This window comes from Emydura macquarii, unplaced genomic scaffold, assembly GCF_026122565.2.
Source record: "Emydura macquarii macquarii isolate MOO-44397 ecotype Brisbane River unplaced genomic scaffold, CSIRO-AGI_Emac_v2 contig_2988, whole genome shotgun sequence".
Classification (NCBI taxonomy): Eukaryota; Metazoa; Chordata; order Testudines; family Chelidae; genus Emydura; species Emydura macquarii.
The window spans coordinates 5784445-5800498 of NW_027133125.1; the positions used below are offsets into that span (position 1 = coordinate 5784445).

Consider the following 16054-nt stretch of genomic DNA (forward strand, 5'->3'; position numbering starts at 1 on the left):
CCCGTCCCTGGGGGGCCGCAGCCAGAGAGCAGGACCCCCGCCCACAACGCACCCAAACCTGGAAATAAACAGCAAGCTCCAGGAAGCGAACGCTGTGTGTCTGTCTGTCTGTCTGTCTGTCTGTCCAGCAGGGCCGGGTGTCCACTGCAGGCAGCTGGGCTGGCCACGGGTGCGGGTGGGGGGACAGACTCTGCCCGCTGGGGTCTAGCCCAGCCCAGGGAGCCCTGAGGCTGCTCTGGGCACCCCTGCCCCAGGCAGGACCTGCTACTTCAGCGGGAGCAAGGCTGGCATGTGCCTCCCGTGGTGCAAGGGGCCCCGGCCCCCGCGAGTGAGGCTGGGCAGGGGCTGCTACGTGGGGAGAGGCCCCTGCGGCTGCCTCCACAGCCCTGGGGGGTGGGGACGTTCACAGGCAGGGGAGCCAGCCCCACAGCAACTCTGACCAGGGGACACAGCCCAGCTCTGCTGCTGGGCAGCGGGGGCCTGGGGTGCGGCAGCCCCGGGGGAGCCAGCGACTCACGGGGGGAGGGGCTAGGCAGGGGGCAGCCCGGGCCCAGGGCTGACAGTCTGGTTGAGGAGGGGCCGGTCCAGGAACAGAACAAAGGGCCTGGGGGGGGCCCCCTCCAGCTCCAGCAGGGTGATGTTGTTGGGGGCCGAGGCGCTGAGCAGCGAGCCGGGCACGAAGAGTGTCTGCTGGGGGCCGCGCACCGGCCAGTAACGGCCCAGGTTGAAGCCGTTTATCCAGAGCTGGCCCTGGAGGGCAGAGAGGGGGGTTAGTGCTGGGGGGTATTCCCAGGCTGGCCCCCGGCCTGGCTGCCAGGCCTGGCCCCCTGCCCCACGCACCAGCCCCACCCAGCACCTCCACCCCAAGTCCCCCCAGTTGCCCTCTCCCCTGCCCCACCCTGGCACTGGGCACAGGTGCCAGCTGCCGTGCTGTCGCCGTGGGAGAGCTGCCCCCCAGGCCGGGCCCCCACCTGCCAGCCCCTCCCCCCAGCGCTCGCTCTGCCGAGGTACCTTGCTCCAGCCTGGGAACTTCACGAAGGTGTCCCAGGCGATGCCCGGGGTGTCGAAGGCGCCGGTGTAGAAAGCAGGCCCCGGCCTGGCCCTGCTGCTCTCGGCCCGGGGGGCGGCCTGGGGCCAGCCCCGTGCGACGGCCGCGTCGACGTCCAGCGGGTAAATCAGCCAGTCGCTGAGCAGAGTCGAGCCCAGGGAGAGATTCCGCAGCAGGCCCTGTGGAGACGGGGGCGAGGGAGTTCGGTGGGAGGCAGCGTCCTGGGCGCTGATGGCTCTGCCTGGGGCTGCCCCCCACCACGGCTGCCCACAGAGCCAGGACCCAGGTGGGGGGTGACCCCTGCGCTGCAAACGGGACTCGGGGGCGGGCCCTGCTCCCTGCACAGGCCCTCTCTACGCAGGGCAAACCCCCACTCCCTGGCTCCGTCACCTGCTGCCCCCTCGCTGCCCAGGATTAATTGCAGGCTCCAGGGACGCCCTGCTGGGCTCCCCCGGGAGGTGCCCCACCCGCAGGGCTGCAGCTCTGCACGGCTCCCGCTGGGGAATCCAGCCTGCCCCTCCCGGGGGTCTCCGGGTGCCCCACTAACACCAGTAGGAGCCCCCCACCCCACAGGGTGTTGCTCAGGGAACATGGGGGGAGGGGCCAGCCCGGAGGGTCAGTGCAGGGTGCGGAAGCTGCTTGCTATGGGGTGACCCATAGCTGGCTGGAGTAGCAGCTTGAGCCTGTCCGCCCCCGCTGTCTGCCTGGCATCCCAGAGGAAAGCTGGGGCGGAGGGCCGTGTGGTGGGGCAGGGCGTGCGGGTGGGGCAGGCGGGGTGGGGCAGGCCCAGGGGCACCTGGCAGCTGCACCCCCCACTTCCCAGCCGCACCTTGAAGTCGCTGATGTTTGCGCCGAAGTTGATCCTGCCCATGTTCTCCACCAGCAGGTCCAGCGCGGCGCCAGCCCGGCCCGTCAGGTTCAGCGTCGTCTGCCCGTCGCGCTCCAGCCTCCCCTGGTACACCTGGTGCGGGGAATCGGGTCAGCGCCAGCATCCCCTGCCCAGCAGGGCCCCGGTGCCAGCACTGCCTGGGCCCTTCCCTCCTCGCACACAGCCCAGCCCAGGCGCCTCTCCCCAGCAGGGGGCAGGACCCCCCCATTGCCTGGGGCCGGGGCAACCAGCTCCCAGGTCTCCCGCCCCGATGGATTCCCTGAGAACGCCACAGCCTCCCCGCCTGGACCCAGATCTGCCATGGCACTAAATCCCCTGGCGCAGCACAGAGCTGGGCCGGGGCAGCCGTTCCCAGGGTCTGGGGCATTGCCCCCGGGGCGGGGCCTTACCCCGTCCAGCAGGGCGTAGCCGAGGTCGCAGACGCCGTGGCGAGGGGCGCTCAGAGGGGCCGGATCCCAGACGTCCCGGGGCAGGCGTGTGCGATACAGGACGAAGCCGTGCGCCTGCGGCAGAGCGGCGTGGTGAGAGCCCCGGGGGTGCAGCGGGCAGGCTGTGCGGGACCCAGCCCCGTGGGCGCCCGTCTCTCCTTGCCAGGTACAGAGGAAAGGAGCCGGGTGCCAGCACTCTAGGCCCACCCCTGCCCCCTCACCTGCTTCACGGCCTCGAAGGTCAAGGGGAAGCGGCTCGGGATGGGCCCGGCGGGACACAGCACCTCCAGCAGCTCCAGCAGCTCAGCTTGCTGCAAGAGAGGAGGTCAGCGGCAGGCGAGCGGGCGCCTCCTGGGCGAGGGGGCAGCTCCCGGGGCAGCCACTCACCTTCCGCAGGGGCACTCGGCCGTAGGCGTACTTGGGGGTGGCGGGCGGCATCGGACCCTCGGGCAGGGGCTGGAACTAACAAGCAAACCCCAGTTAGGAGCCAGCCAGGCTGGGCCGGGGGCATGGCCCCTCCTGCTGGTGCATGGAAGGGGGGTACCTGAGTCCTCTGTGGGACCCCAGCTCTGGGCTCACAGTCACCAACCCAGGGCAGCCACGTTTCCTCGCGGGCAGGTCGATGCGGCTCCTTAAAGCCCCCGACGGGGGGGGCGCCCACCTCCCTCTGCCCTGCCAGGGGCAGAGCCGCCCTCGCCCTGGCTGCCCTGCAGAGAGCCGGGGTCCCGGCGCGGCCACCACTGGGCCGGCAGGACAGAGCCCGGCCCCCGGCACAAGCGGCACCGGCTCTGCGCACTACTCTGGGGGGGCCGGTATCCCTGGCCCGCTGGGCTCGGTACCTTGCCGATGACCGTCCGGATGGCAAAGAGCTTGTCGGTGGGGTCGCCGGCCTCCGAGAGCGGCGCGTCGTAGTCGTAGCTGGTGGTGACTGGCTTGTAGCGGCCCTTGTAGTCAGCACCTGGTCCAGGCAGGCGGAGTGAGCCAGGCCGGGCCCCACTGGCTGGTGCTCCCCCACAGCCGCCGGAGGTGGGAGTGAGGGCCAGGGGCAGCTGGGCTCCGGGAACCCCGGGGGGACGGCGCCAGGCCCATGGCAGGGAAGCCACCCGGGGCGTGGCCTGGCACGTTACTGGGGGCAGTGCTGGCACGGGCCGCGGGCCCCCCAGACACACCCGCCGGGCTGGGCAGAGAAGGGCTCCCTGGACCAGGCCCCAACAGGCTGGGTGGATGCCTAGGTACCAGCCCCATAATGCACAGCCCTCCAGAGCCCCGCCAGGCAGCACCCGCCAGCCCTGGCCCCACCGCCCCAGCTCCTCCGCCCCCGGCAGCGCCCCAGGCAGGCGGGGGGGGGTGCACTCACCGCTCCAGTAGCCGAAGTTGGTGCCCCCCTGGAACATGTACCTAGGCGATAACCCAGAGGCGGCCGTCAGAGCCCAGCGCGGCTCCCCCCATCGACCCCTCCTTCCTGAGCCCCCCCAGCCCGACCTCCCTCACGGGGACCCCCAGCTCCCAAAGAGGGACCCAGCCAGCACTGCGGGCTGGAAATCATTCAGTGCAGCCGGCCACGTCCACCAGCCACAGCCCCAAGGGGAAGGCCAGAGCCCCCGGGAGGAGAGAGACAGCTGGGGGGGGAAAAACAGGGGGGGGAGGGAACCGAGACCAGAGGGGGGGGAAAAGAGGGGAGGGGCGGCTGGGAATGAGAACTCAGGGTGCACCAACCCAAGGCGATGGGGGGCCGCATACGCAGGGACCTCCTGCCTGCAGCAGGGAAGGGGGCACCCGTTCACCAGCCTGGGGGGGGCCCCGCGCTTGGCTCGGGACCTTTGCTACCAGCCACCGGGCAGGGAGCGGGACCGCCCCAGGGCCTGGCCCGCCCGGCTCAAGGAGACGGGGCACCGGGGACAAAGGAGCGGCTGGGTGCAGCCCCCAGGGCGGCGGCTGCGGGGGGCTCCCCAGGCAGGGCCAGCCGTCCCCCCACCGCCGAGGGGCCCGGGCACGGCCAGGTGGCAGCGCCAGGTCCCCTCTCACTTTGCCATGACGTGGCCCTGGGCGGAGGAAGCCCTGGGCCTGGGGCCCTCCGGGACCAGCCAGAGCAGCAGGTGTCCCACGGGCGACCTGCCGAGGGGCTGCGGCCCTGGGGTGCCCCCCCATCCCGCCCCGGCCCCCGCGCGGCCGGACAGTCACATGTTGACGTTGGCTCCCAGCTGCAGCATGTCCTGGAGGCCCTGCGCCACCTGCGCGGGGCTGGAGCCAGCGTGCGCCTCGCCCCAGTAGTCCAGCCAGCCTGTGTAGTACTCCGAGTTCACCTGCGGGAGACGGGCCATTACCCCCACCCTGGCCGCCGGCTGGGCCACGGGGCCCCCTGCTCTGGGGGGGGGGGGGGAGCTCCCAGCCGCCGCCAGAGCGAGTCACCCCCCGGCACCCCCGGCACTGGGCCTGCTGGGACAAGGGAGTCCAGAGCCCCCCACCCAGCCCCCCAAACGCCCCCCAGGGCACTTCTGAGCACAGAGCTCCTGCTGCAACCAAACCACAAAGGCCTGGGCAGCGCCTGCCCCCCACGAGCCCCGCCTGGAGCCCCCCCACAAGCCCCGCCTGGAGCGCCCCCCCGGCCCGGCCTGCTCTCACCAGAGGTCCCTTGGGCTCAAAGAGTCGCTGAGGGGCAAACGCCTCCGTGATGTTGGGGCCTGGGGGACAGAGGGAGGCAGGTCAGTGCGAGGCCCGTGCCCCCGTCCTGCCCCCTTCACACCCCCGCCCCCCCGGCGGCACCTGGCCCGAAGTCCACGGTGGCGTAGAGGCCCTGCAGCGTCCCGCAGCGCAGCTCGGCGGCGCTGTTCCCGTCGGTGGTGAAGAGCAGCACCTGGCCGCCCAGCCGGGCGCGGAAGGAGGCCAGCAGGTGACGCAGGTAGTCGTAGTCGCAGGCCCAGTAGCTCCCGTACTCGTTCTCCACCTGGGGGGCCAGTGCCGCTGTGAGGGGGGGGGGGCACCCCGGGCCAGCCCCCCCCTCACACTGGGGGAGGGGAGAGGGCGGCGAACAGCACGGCGCCAGCGAAGAGACGGGGTGAGCGCCCCCCCCACGCCCCCACCCCAGCACCAGGATCCTGACCTGGGACCACACGCAGTTCAGCCACTGCCCCCAGATCCTGGCCTTCCGGTGCCCCACACTCCCGCCCCGCCGCCCGGCTAGCCCAGCCCCGGGCCCCCCAGCCCTGCCCATGCCCCTCACTCCCGACCCACAGAGCCCCTGTCTCCTGGCCTCCTGCTGTTCCAGTCCCTCCATCACTAATTCTGTGCCTCTGCCCCCCCTGCACCCAAAGTCTCAGCCTGTGGCTGGGCCATGGGTCCTGCCACCACCCCGAGAGGTGAATCCAGGTCCCATGGATGGACAGATGGGGGGGGAGGGGGGGCAGGCTTCAGCCAATAGCTCCAGTTCACTCCCCCCAACCCCCCCACTCTCCAGCACGTGGCTCTTCCATCCCTCCCCTGCACAGCCCCAGCCTCGCCTGGCCCCGTGCTGAGACCTCTGGGCCTCGGTTACCGTGACCCGGCTTCCTGGTGTGTCCTGACACTGGAGGCTCAGCGCGGCTGACGGGACACTTGGTTCTGAAGCGAGAGGCAGCCTCCCGTGGGGCAGGGCTACAGAGGCAGCGCAGGGGCAGGGCAGAGGGCTCTAGGGTGCTGGGAACAGGCTTGGAAAGAAGCCAGAGAGTTCTCCCTCCCCACACACAGGCGCACACACACAGGCACCTGAATACTGATGATGTTCCCTCCGTTGTGGTACAAACGGGGCTCGATCCTGGGCAGCAGGACGCCCAGCCAGGAATCCACAGCCCGCAGGTAAGCTGGAAGCAGAGAACGCAGCCGGGCTCAGTCTCCAGCGCGTCCACGTCTCCACCGGCATTAGCGGGACAGCCAGGAGCCGGCCGGGTCTGTGCACAGGGCGCAGGCGGAGCCGGGCCCCATCAGCCATTCCGAGCGCTCCCAGGGGTGGGAAGCCGATGCCAGCCTCCGGGGGGCAGAGAAGGAGCCCAACTCCTCTGCATTCGGGGCGCGGGGGCTCCACGGACGGGCAGAGGCCTAGCAGCGAAAGGCCAGAGCCCCCCGAGTCCTGGCAACAGCCCCCTGGGCCTGAGAGGCTGAGAGCAGGCGCCAGGTGGCCTGGGCCCCATGGACCCCCCGTACCTGGGTCAGAGGAGCGCAGGACAATGTCTGGTTTCCACAGCAGCCAGGCAGGGAGGCCGCCCTAGAGGAGAAAGAGACTCGTCAGCCCCCCGAGACGCGGCAGTTCTGGGGCAAGTGAAGGAGCTGCATGATGTCACTGGCCTGCGTCACAGAACCGCCAGCAAGGGGTCGGGGAGCCAGGGGGAGCCCAGGGCTGGGCTAGCAGAGCGGGCGTGGGGAGCCTGCGCAGCGCGTGGCTGGAAGGGGTCGCTCTGCTCCTCCGGCGGTGCCCCCCGCCCCTGGCCCATTTCCAGGCTGGTGTTCCCGGCTCCAGCTGCCCCGAGGGCGCCTACGCCGTGTATTCCCCGCGCCCAGATGCTCGCCGGATGGCCCCCGGGAGGAGCTTCCATCCCAACGGCCTGGACTCAGCTCAAGCGGGGGGGGGGGGAGGGGGGGGAGAGCTGGGCTGGGGGGGTCAGACTTGGGGCAGAGCAGCCCCTCCCCGGCACTCACCATCTCCCACTCGGCGCAGATGTAGGGCCCGGGCCGCAGGATCACCAGGAGGCCCAGTTCCGCCGTTAGGTCCAGGAAGCTCCACAGATCTCGGTCCCCAGTGAAGTCGTAGAGCCCGGGCAGCGGCTCGTGGTAATTCCAGGGGACGTAGCTGGGGAAGAGAGTCAGGGTCAGTGCGGGGAGCAGCTGCCGGAGTCTGCCTGCCTTGGGGGGGGCTCCCTGCTCTTGGCCCGGCAGGTGGCGGAAGGTCAAGCAGCGCAGCACACCGGGAAGATCTCTGAGGACACGTGTGGGTCCCAGGCCTGGCGGCAGGGCCCTGACGCTTATCGGTGCGTTAACTCTCCGGACACCAAAGGGCCGGCTGGGCGCGCTGGGGCGGGGACGCGTCTCCTGTGAGCCCCAGCCCAGCGCAGAGTTGCTGTCACCAGCCGCAAGGGGCTGTTGCTGGCAGGGCCCAAGCATAATGTTTTCAGGCCCAGCACAAACGTAACATGGGCCCCCTCCCACACATACCCAGGGGGGCTGCAGCCTGGGCCGGGCTGTGCCCCTTTTCCCCCCCACGTGGGGCCCTGGTTGCTGCTCGACGAACGCTGCAGGGCCGGGGTCAGCGCCCTGGAGCTCGGGGACCGGCGCCAACCGCAGCCTCCAGGAGATTGCAGGAGGCTCCCATCCTGGGGCAGGAACCGGGACCCCCGGGCCTTTGGGAGCGATACCCGGGGGGCGAGCGGCCCTGGCGGGACCAGCCCCAGGCACGGACGTGCCCCACATCCTCTGGCAGCACCTACACCTGCACTGCGTTGAGGCCGCTCATGTACATCTTCAGCAGCCGGTCCCTCCAGGCGGGGCGCGGGACGCGGGCGTAGTGGATGCTGCCCGAGACGTAGCGGAACGGGGCGCCGTCCTTCCGGAAGCAGTCGTTGGCGCGGTCCACCTGGAAGGAGCGGGCGCCGGCACCCGCCTGGCCCACGGGCACCGTTAGCACACGACGCCCCATGGGCCGGCACCCACCCTGGGACCCCCCCGCGCCCGGAGCCCGCCCCTGCGGGGCCTGGGTCCCAGAGAAGGGGCAGAGTCTCCTGCTGCCCCATGGCTGGGGGTCAGAGGAGGGGCGAGTGGGGGGGCTGCTCACGACGCGCCCAGAGGCCACGGTGCTACGCGGGACTGGGTGTGGGGAGCGGGGGGGGGCCCTGGGCGTGGGGCAGGGGGCGCCCCTCACCGTGGCACTGGGGCTGCGGGGTGGGGCGGGGCTGATCCAGCCCAGGAGTGAGACGGGGGGGCCCAGACCCGGTTCCCAGGACGGAGTCAAGGCGCATTTCCCCGGCCCGGCCCGGCCCGGCTCACCGTCAGCTGCAGCACCGCCGCCGCCAGCAGCAGCAGGGCCCCGGCTCCGGGCCCCATGGTCCCTGCTCACGGCTCGGGGCGGGGGCCGCGCCTGGGGGGTGGGGGAGGGCAGGAGCCGTCACGTGTCAGCCCGGCCCAGCGCCTCCCCCAGGTCCTAGACTCAGGCCACTCCCCGCCCCAGAGGAGGGGGTGTGGAAAGGAGCCCCCCCGCGCCACTTCGCTCCTCCCGCGGGGGCTGGGCTTCCTACAGCGCCGGGCATCGCAGCCCCCGGCAGCCTGGAGCACAGTGACCGGTCCCCTCCTCCCCCGCCCACCACACACACGGTGCCAGCCAGGGACACCCCCCCCCCCCACACACACACACACACGGTGCCAGGCGGGGACCCCCCCACGGGGCGATCGCGCCCGGGCACTGGCAGGGCTGGACCAGCTGCTGCGTCAGCAGCTCTGGGCCCCAGCCCCTGTCTGGAGCTGGGCCCTGCCGAGCCGGGTGTGGACAGGACCTGGGCTAGGCCCAGGGGCAGCGCTGGAGTTACAGCTCGAGCCAGCCCCGCGGCACAGACGAATGCCCGTGGGGTCCCATCCGCGCACTGCCCGGGCCAGGCCAGGGCCGAGGGACACCCAGCATGGGGCAGTGGGGCACAGAGGGGATCAGCATGTCTCAGCAGCGCCTGCCACGGGAACACCCAACATCCAAGGGAATGAGCAGGGAGCAGCCCTGGGCCACAGTCCCCAGGGGTCTGCGCTGGGGGCAGACGGGGCCCGGGGAGCAGCCATCGCTATGGGGGCTGTGCTGGGGTCACACAGGAGGGGCCCAGGGGTCCAGCGATCTCTTGTGGGGTCTGCGGGAGGTAGGGGGTCCCCAGGATAGTCCCAGGGATCCCGGCGCTGGTAACCGGGTGCCACCCACAGACAGCGCCGCGAGACACGCTTGTCCCTGAGGGCAATGCCAGGTGAAGCCCAGCTGCCCCCGGTGAAGGGGTTTGTGCCCCTGGAGGGAGTCCTGTGGCGGGGCAGCCCCTGGGCCAGCTGAGCTGCCCCATTACGCACCACGGCGAGGCTGGCGCCCTGGAGAGCAGGAGGTCCATGTCTCTGTTGGACGCTGCCCCCTGCCTTGGCCCAGGCGCCCCACAGAGCAGGGCATCACCACGTTCCATGACAGCTCACAATGGGGTGCGCAGCCAGGGCAGGGAGATGGCAGGCACAGCTGGCAAGGCAGATTCCCATACCTCCCAGACGTGCCTCCCTCTTTCCTCTGCCCCCCTCCCCTCCAGCTCTCTCCCTTCAGTAAGCAGCGAACGCTGGGAGGAGGAGGGGAGAGGGCGGCTGGCCCCTTCACACAATGGCTCCTGGTCCATGCCTCGGCCTCCTGGCCGCTACCCCAGCCCAGTTAACCCATGACACTAATGGGGCCTGTGGCCGGGACCACCTACTTTGCTATGCCAGCCCGGCCCATCCAAGTGCCTTTGCTTGCCTGGAACATGCTGCTGTGCAAACTCCCATCTGGGACGCGGTTCCCCACCGCACGAAATCACCCGCAAGGCCCTGCTCACACCGGCCATTCTGCTTCCAAGGTCCGAGCAGCTGGACCTGTGGCTGCGCTCCAGGGGTGGGCTGGGGCTTCCCACAGAACTACACACCTTGCAGGAGATGTGATGGCTGCAGCAGTGGGGCACGGTGCCCCTGTGAGGGGTCTGCCCTGGGGTGAAGCACAGGCAGGCTGGCCACGGAACTGGAAGGGGGGCAGGGTCCTTCTGGGGCAGAGACCAATATGCGTTCTCCTTGCACCCCTTCCCAGCCTTGCAGACAGCTCTCCTGGCATCATTAGCCAAAGCAGGGAGTGGCTCTCCACGCAGGGCCACCCACACCGGGAGAGCCTCTGTGACTGAGACACAGCCCTGCCTGCGCAGAGCCAGACTGCTCTCCGCCCCAGGCCCCGATTAGCAAACAGTTCTCTGGAAGCTCCCCATGGTCCTCACCATGACGGGCGCAGGCCGGGAGCTGGAACAGCGGGTGCAGAAGGGACCTGGCAGCTGCAGGCTGCAGCTGAAAGCAGGCCAACAGGTGATGTTCGGAAGGTCGCTGGATGCAGCCCCATGGGAGGTGAGAGCAGAGCCTGGCTGAAATAGGCACCTCTGGCCAGCCCCAGAGAAGCTGGAGCAGGCGTGTACACACAGGCACAGGAGCAGCTCCTGCAGGCTCTCAGACGCTCCCCACCCTGGTAGCCGGGAGCAATTCCATTCTCACGGATGGGAGCTTGCGTGAGTGCCAGGCCCCTTCGGGTGCTGTAGGCCTGATGGGTGCTGCCATATTGACACAGAGGCTTCTCCACTGAGGACTTCAGTGCTGTCTGCTCTCACTAGCCAGCCTCACTCACACGAGTTCCCTGAGCGCCTCTGGGCAGGAGAAACAACGGGAGTTCGGTAGCACTTTAAAGACTAACAAATTGATTTCTGCAGGCGTAAGCTTTCGTGGGCTGTAACCCACTTGGTGACGCTTGCAGGGCAGCCAACTCTCCTCATGTTAGCAGGAGTCTTGTGATCGTTGGATGTTTTTCTTAAAGGCCCAGCTCCTGGAGTCAGGTCATGACAAGAGAATCTCAGCTTCTGTTTTAAAAATAAATACGTTTCTAGCCCTCCTGAATGGGGAGAAAAACTTTAAAAGATGTCCGTCCGTCTCCCACACACACACAATGGCTCAGAAACCAGGAGACAAATAGAAAGAACCCAGGGTTGATTGTTTTCTTGTGATCTTTAAGCCATTCAAGACTTTGGGGGCCTGACTGGTGATTTTTTCAATTCTAGGGGCTGGTGACACTGCACTTGGCTCAGAGCACGCTGCCTTCTAGCATATTCTACAGCAGCTAAATGATTCCCCAGCAGCATGGGGGAGTTTCCCTTCCCAACGGAGGGAACGGAGTCCAAAGAAGAGGGCTGCAAAACCCTGAGGGGGATGATGGTGCTGACACACACACGGTTTTGCCTGAAGGTGCTGGGCCCGACCTGCAGCCCTGTACCAGTTGTGCCCTCAAGCTAGAGCCCTGTTTTCTGGAGCCAAGTGCACCAGTTCTGGGAACTGAACGCCCAGCCGCAGAGCCATTTCCCGTTGCCGCTTTCTGCTGCGCATCACATAAAAGTGGCTCTTTCTATCGGTGCCATCGCTGCTGGAACAGCACCCAGTTCTGGTGTACACGATTCCAGGGTGTTGATAAATTGGAGTGGGTCCAGAGAAGACCATGAGAACAATTAAAGGGTTAGAAAACATGTCCTATAGTGCAGCGGCTCTCAACCTTTTTTTCCCAAGTACCAGTCTGGTCAGGTCAAGTACTGCTGGTCCTGACCCAAGTGGTACTCAAGTAAAAAAAAGGGGGGGACCTACCCTCCGCCAAATCCTACCCACCGTTAACCACATTTCGGCGGCAAGGTTTCTAACATGCGGAGCCGGCAGGGTTGCTTTTCGGCGGCAGGGTTTGTGGCGGGACAGATTTCAGCGGCAGCACGGGGGGAAGCCGGCGGTAGGCTGCGAGTATTCCCAATCCCAAATCTTGAGGTATCAGTTTTGGAGCCTTAACACAGATAACAGAACCACAAGTCTTGGGAGCATCCTGTGTAGATGATGGACCCAGTGCGCTAGAAGCAAAAACCAAGGCCAGCTGGGAAGATATCTGGCCATTTCTGCATTGCTGTGCTCAGCAGATGCAACTGCCTGACCCAGAACAGCAATTTCAAGGTCCTTGACAATGATCTCAGTTGCATCCCATAGCTCCTTCCATTTGCCTTCAGAGGTTTTCATTTCTTGAAGAGCAGCTACATTGCTTGCTACCAATTCCAGGACACTTGATAAACCCAAGTTTTCAATTTTGCAGTTCTTCTGAAGCAGCAGTCAAAAATCTTGAATATTCCTTCCAAAACCAAAAGCCTCAGCAGAAAGGAATAGCTCCTCAGCCTTGGCACAAGCCCTTTGCAGTGCTAGCTGATGGGCCATCAGCTGTCTGAACTGAAATGGCTTCCAGTCTTTCCACTACAGGGCTGTATCTTGCATGCACTTTCTGGAGGGACTGGAAGTCATACCGGCACGACCAGCCCGTTTCACGTAATCTACCCAACTCAAGTCTAGCTCCTGCCTTAACAAACATTGTGCTTGTCACTACTGCTAAAGAAGATGTACAGTTCCTGAGCAAATGCAAAGACTTCTTGACCCTGGGTGGGGCTGGAACGTATGGCTGCAATGACACGATTAAATCTGTGAGCGTGGCAGTGCACATAAATGGCATGTGTAATCCTTTCCTGAATTATGCCTGGAACTGAGTGAATGTTGTTTTAATAAACTATGAAAATCTTTCCATTCATTAAAGCCACGCTCAATGAACTTTCTATTGTTGAATTGTTCTCTGGGTCCAATTGTGCTTTGACTAGCAAAGTGACGGCATGGAAAGCAAAAAACAGAATATTCTAGAACTGAGTATTCAGTGAAGGGGTACAAAGAAAACCAACTACAGCTGAAACATCAACCATTTGTAGAAGGATATGAATCCATCTTAGGCTGTACTGGTTGTTCCTCTTTGTGCAATGAAATATCTGTGGCAATGGAGATGTTGTTTTTCCTGTCATGAACAGTTAACTTCTGTTTAACACAACCTTCTGTCCCCACTGGTGATGTAAGAGCACACAGGACATCCTTAGATGTGTAGTTGGTGGCCATTGATATGCTGGTGTGAGGATCACTATCCAGTCCATTTTTCTGTGTTGACCAAAATCTTGTTTTTGAAAAATACATGAAAGAACAGAGCCACAAACACCCCCCTCTTCCTATCAAAAGGCACTTCAGCCTGACACACTGTAACTTGAATCAAAATTTAAAACCTCAGCTGATTCGTATGGTTTTACCCTTTTAAATGTTCACTTACTTTCTATAAGTCTATCTGTTTTAAGACCATTTTATCTGTTAATTTTACCATTTACCCACTTTCAATATACCTACCTAACTGTGAAAGACACTGGCAAAAATGAAATAATGTTTGCTTTAAAAGACATGGGAGTTCTTCAGCTAGGAGTTGGCACTGAATGATTGAAGTGTGAATGGCTGAGCAATTGAGGTGGGTGTAGACAGGGAGAGTGATTGAACAATTGGTCTGAGTAAGGGATATCGAAAAAGACAAGAAGAAAGAAGCGAAGGTAATAACTTTTACCACTCACCTGGCCGAAGAGGAGCCACCCTGATAACTTTGGAGCCAGTTCACTTCAAAGTACAGAATCTGATCAGGCTTGCAAGGATGTGGGTGATTAAGGATCACACCAAATGCAGATGCAGCAGGGCAGAGCAAAACCCATAGACTGACATGGGGTCTTTTCCCTATAAAATGGGACAAGAAGATGAAGGCTGGAGGTTCGGGTCTACAACATCATCACATCAGCCAGGAGTACCGATGCGCATCAGCAGGACCTTGCTCCTCATCCTCGTGCTACAGTCACCTGGCCAGTCACTATCACGAGCACCAAGAGGCTGGTAACTATAACATTTATGAGACCCCCCATGTATGTTTGTCTGTCTCCCTGTTTGTGTGTGCCTGTCTGTGTGTGCGTGTGAATGAAAGCACCAATTGAAACGTGTCTCTGTAATTGTAGTATTGATACAATGTTAATACGGTTTTCCTAGAGTTTACATTATTAATACTATTTCACTAAGTAAAGAACAATATTGATGTTATTACAGTGTTGATACTTTTCTTTCTACTGATACTATTTACCAAATTTCTGTGTTCACAATAAATGTGGCTTGTTGCCTTATCCCCTGAAAAGATCCTGTGATATTTGTTATTTGGGTAACAACTGCAGGACAGTTAATTTTCAAGGATGGCTGTTCATTGTCACAATTTTCATTGCCAGGGGCCTTTCTTTTAAAAAGAGATACAATCCTAGAAGATGAGGGTTGGAAGAGACCTCAGGAGGTATCTAGTCCCACCCCCTGCTCACAGCAGAACCAACCAAATATTCCTCTTCTGTGGTGGGACAGGTGCCATTGTACACTGGAAAAAAATGTTTAAAATCAACTTGTAAGCATAAAAACCAAAATAATGTAACAAGAATAGGCTAGACTTTATTTTATTAATATATTTGCATTAAATTAAATATTTTCAAAGGCAACACTGCAATGCCTTTCAGTGAGGCAGTGAATATTTGTGACTTAATGAAACAAAAAGCATATGAAACCACTATGAAGCAAATATAAAACAGTGGGTTATTTCTTTTCCTTCCCCCCCCCCCCCAATTAAATGGAAGGCTTGGAAATTATTGCTACTTCCTACTCTGATTTGGTAAAATAAGAGGCCAAATAATGACACATACAGTTAAAAAAAAAAAAAAAACTTGCCAGAGATGACGGAAACTCACGTCTGAAAAGCGGAATTCTTCTAACTTCCAGCAGTGCGTCTGTAGAAGCAGGACCGTTTCAACTCAAGAACTGGCACCATGAGCTAATAAGCTTCCCGCTGTCGTGAAGAGCGCCATGAGTGGTGGATTATAGAAATATAGGAACAGGCTGGGAAAAATCAGCAAAATGAACATGAGTGCACAAACGTCACATTTTAGATCTGTGCATGACTGCACATATAAAAGCTCCTCAAAAGGATTCTGGGGAAAAGGTCCCACAAAAGTGTAACCCTGGGGAGATTTGGTAAGATCAAGGCATTCAGAGAGGAATGTGTGTCACAGCCTATATGGATCTACCTGGTAACCTGACCCAGAGCCCATTGCAGGCAAAGGAAAGCCTCTCACAGAGAAGAGGGACTAAGCAGCAGAATAAAAGGGCACACTGGAGTGCCGCCATTCACTGCAAAATTAGGGAGTTGGGAAAAAATGGGACCGCTTGAAGCGTAATTTAAACAATATTTGTTGTTTGTTTCTTCACAGCGGGGAAAGATTCCAGGTGCTCATTCTTCAGCACTGCTCTGGCAGCCTGAAACTTCCAAAGCTGGGCTGGCTGCGAGGATAATTATCCCCCGACTGTGCCCGGGCCAGCAGCCATGACAAGGGGCTCGTCCCTGCCTTTCTAACGTGTCGACACGTGAAGGTGAGGGGCAGACCGTGCTGAAATCTGCAGCAAGCAGCTTCTGCCCTGAGCACAGAGTTGGGGGCGTCCTTCTTCCCACCACGGCTGTGGTGACTGCGCCTGTGTGTGTCTCAGAAACTAGACAGTGCCGCAGAGGCTCCCAGCCCTGCTTTTGGCTCTGCCAGCGCCACCCACGTCTGCAGTCTGACCTGCTGGGCAAAGCCGGAGGAGCGAGCAGGGCTGCTCCTGCCCCGCTGGGGGCACGAAAACCTCAGGCACCCCTGTGTGTGTGTGTGGGGGGGGAGGGGGGGTTTGCGTCATGCTCAGTGCCAAGCCCTCTGGGCACCCACCTGCCACCCAAGGGTTCCTGATCCTCAGCGCCCCGGAGCCTCCTGCAGGGGAGCCCCCACCCCCGGCTCTGCCCTCCCCTCTGGCCTATCAACCCCCCCAACTCTTTGCCACCCCTCCCCCTCACTCACAGCCCGGCCCCCACCCCCCTCACTCACTCCCCCTCTCCCATCCCATCCCCCACAGCCCCGCCCCTCCCCCACCTCTCCCATCCCCCACAGCCCCACCCCCTCATTCACACCCCCACCCCGCCCCCACTCCCATCCCTCCCGTCCCCCACAGCCC

General features: G+C 63.0%; 1 protein-coding gene across 1 annotated transcript; it reads right to left on the reverse strand.

Moving 5' to 3' along the window:
* Positions 1 to 214: 214 nt before the first annotated feature.
* On the reverse strand, positions 215 to 15827 carry GLB1L (galactosidase beta 1 like). The gene is made up of 20 exons (XM_067529435.1): positions 15772 to 15827; positions 14764 to 14911; positions 14359 to 14399; positions 13570 to 13726; positions 8375 to 8465; positions 7819 to 7991; positions 7034 to 7184; positions 6542 to 6602; positions 6107 to 6201; positions 5129 to 5309; positions 4988 to 5046; positions 4547 to 4668; positions 3723 to 3763; positions 3205 to 3323; positions 2753 to 2827; positions 2587 to 2676; positions 2327 to 2440; positions 1878 to 2009; positions 1012 to 1227; positions 215 to 750 (listed from the first exon to the last, which is right to left on the reverse strand). Exons 5-20 carry the CDS (start codon positions 8429 to 8431, stop codon positions 529 to 531), a joined length of 1908 nt encoding a protein of 635 aa, XP_067385536.1. The 5' UTR covers positions 8432 to 8465; positions 13570 to 13726; positions 14359 to 14399; positions 14764 to 14911; positions 15772 to 15827; the 3' UTR covers positions 215 to 528.
* Between the last annotated feature and the right edge of the window lie 227 nt (positions 15828 to 16054).

Bases quoted from the DNA above. Each gene is read 5' to 3' on its own strand.
- GLB1L (XM_067529435.1), bottom strand. From the start codon at position 8,431: ATGGGGCCCGGAGCCGGGGCCCTGCTGCTGCTGGCGGCGGCGGTGCTG. The intron at 7,185-7,818 runs GTAGGTGCTGCC...TCTCTTCCCCAG, and splicing joins GGCCTCAACGCAGTGCAGGT to CTACGTCCCCTGGAATTACC. The intron at 5,310-6,106 runs GTGCCTGTGTGT...CTGGCCCCCCAG, and splicing joins GGAACATCATCAGTATTCAG to GTGGAGAACGAGTACGGGAG.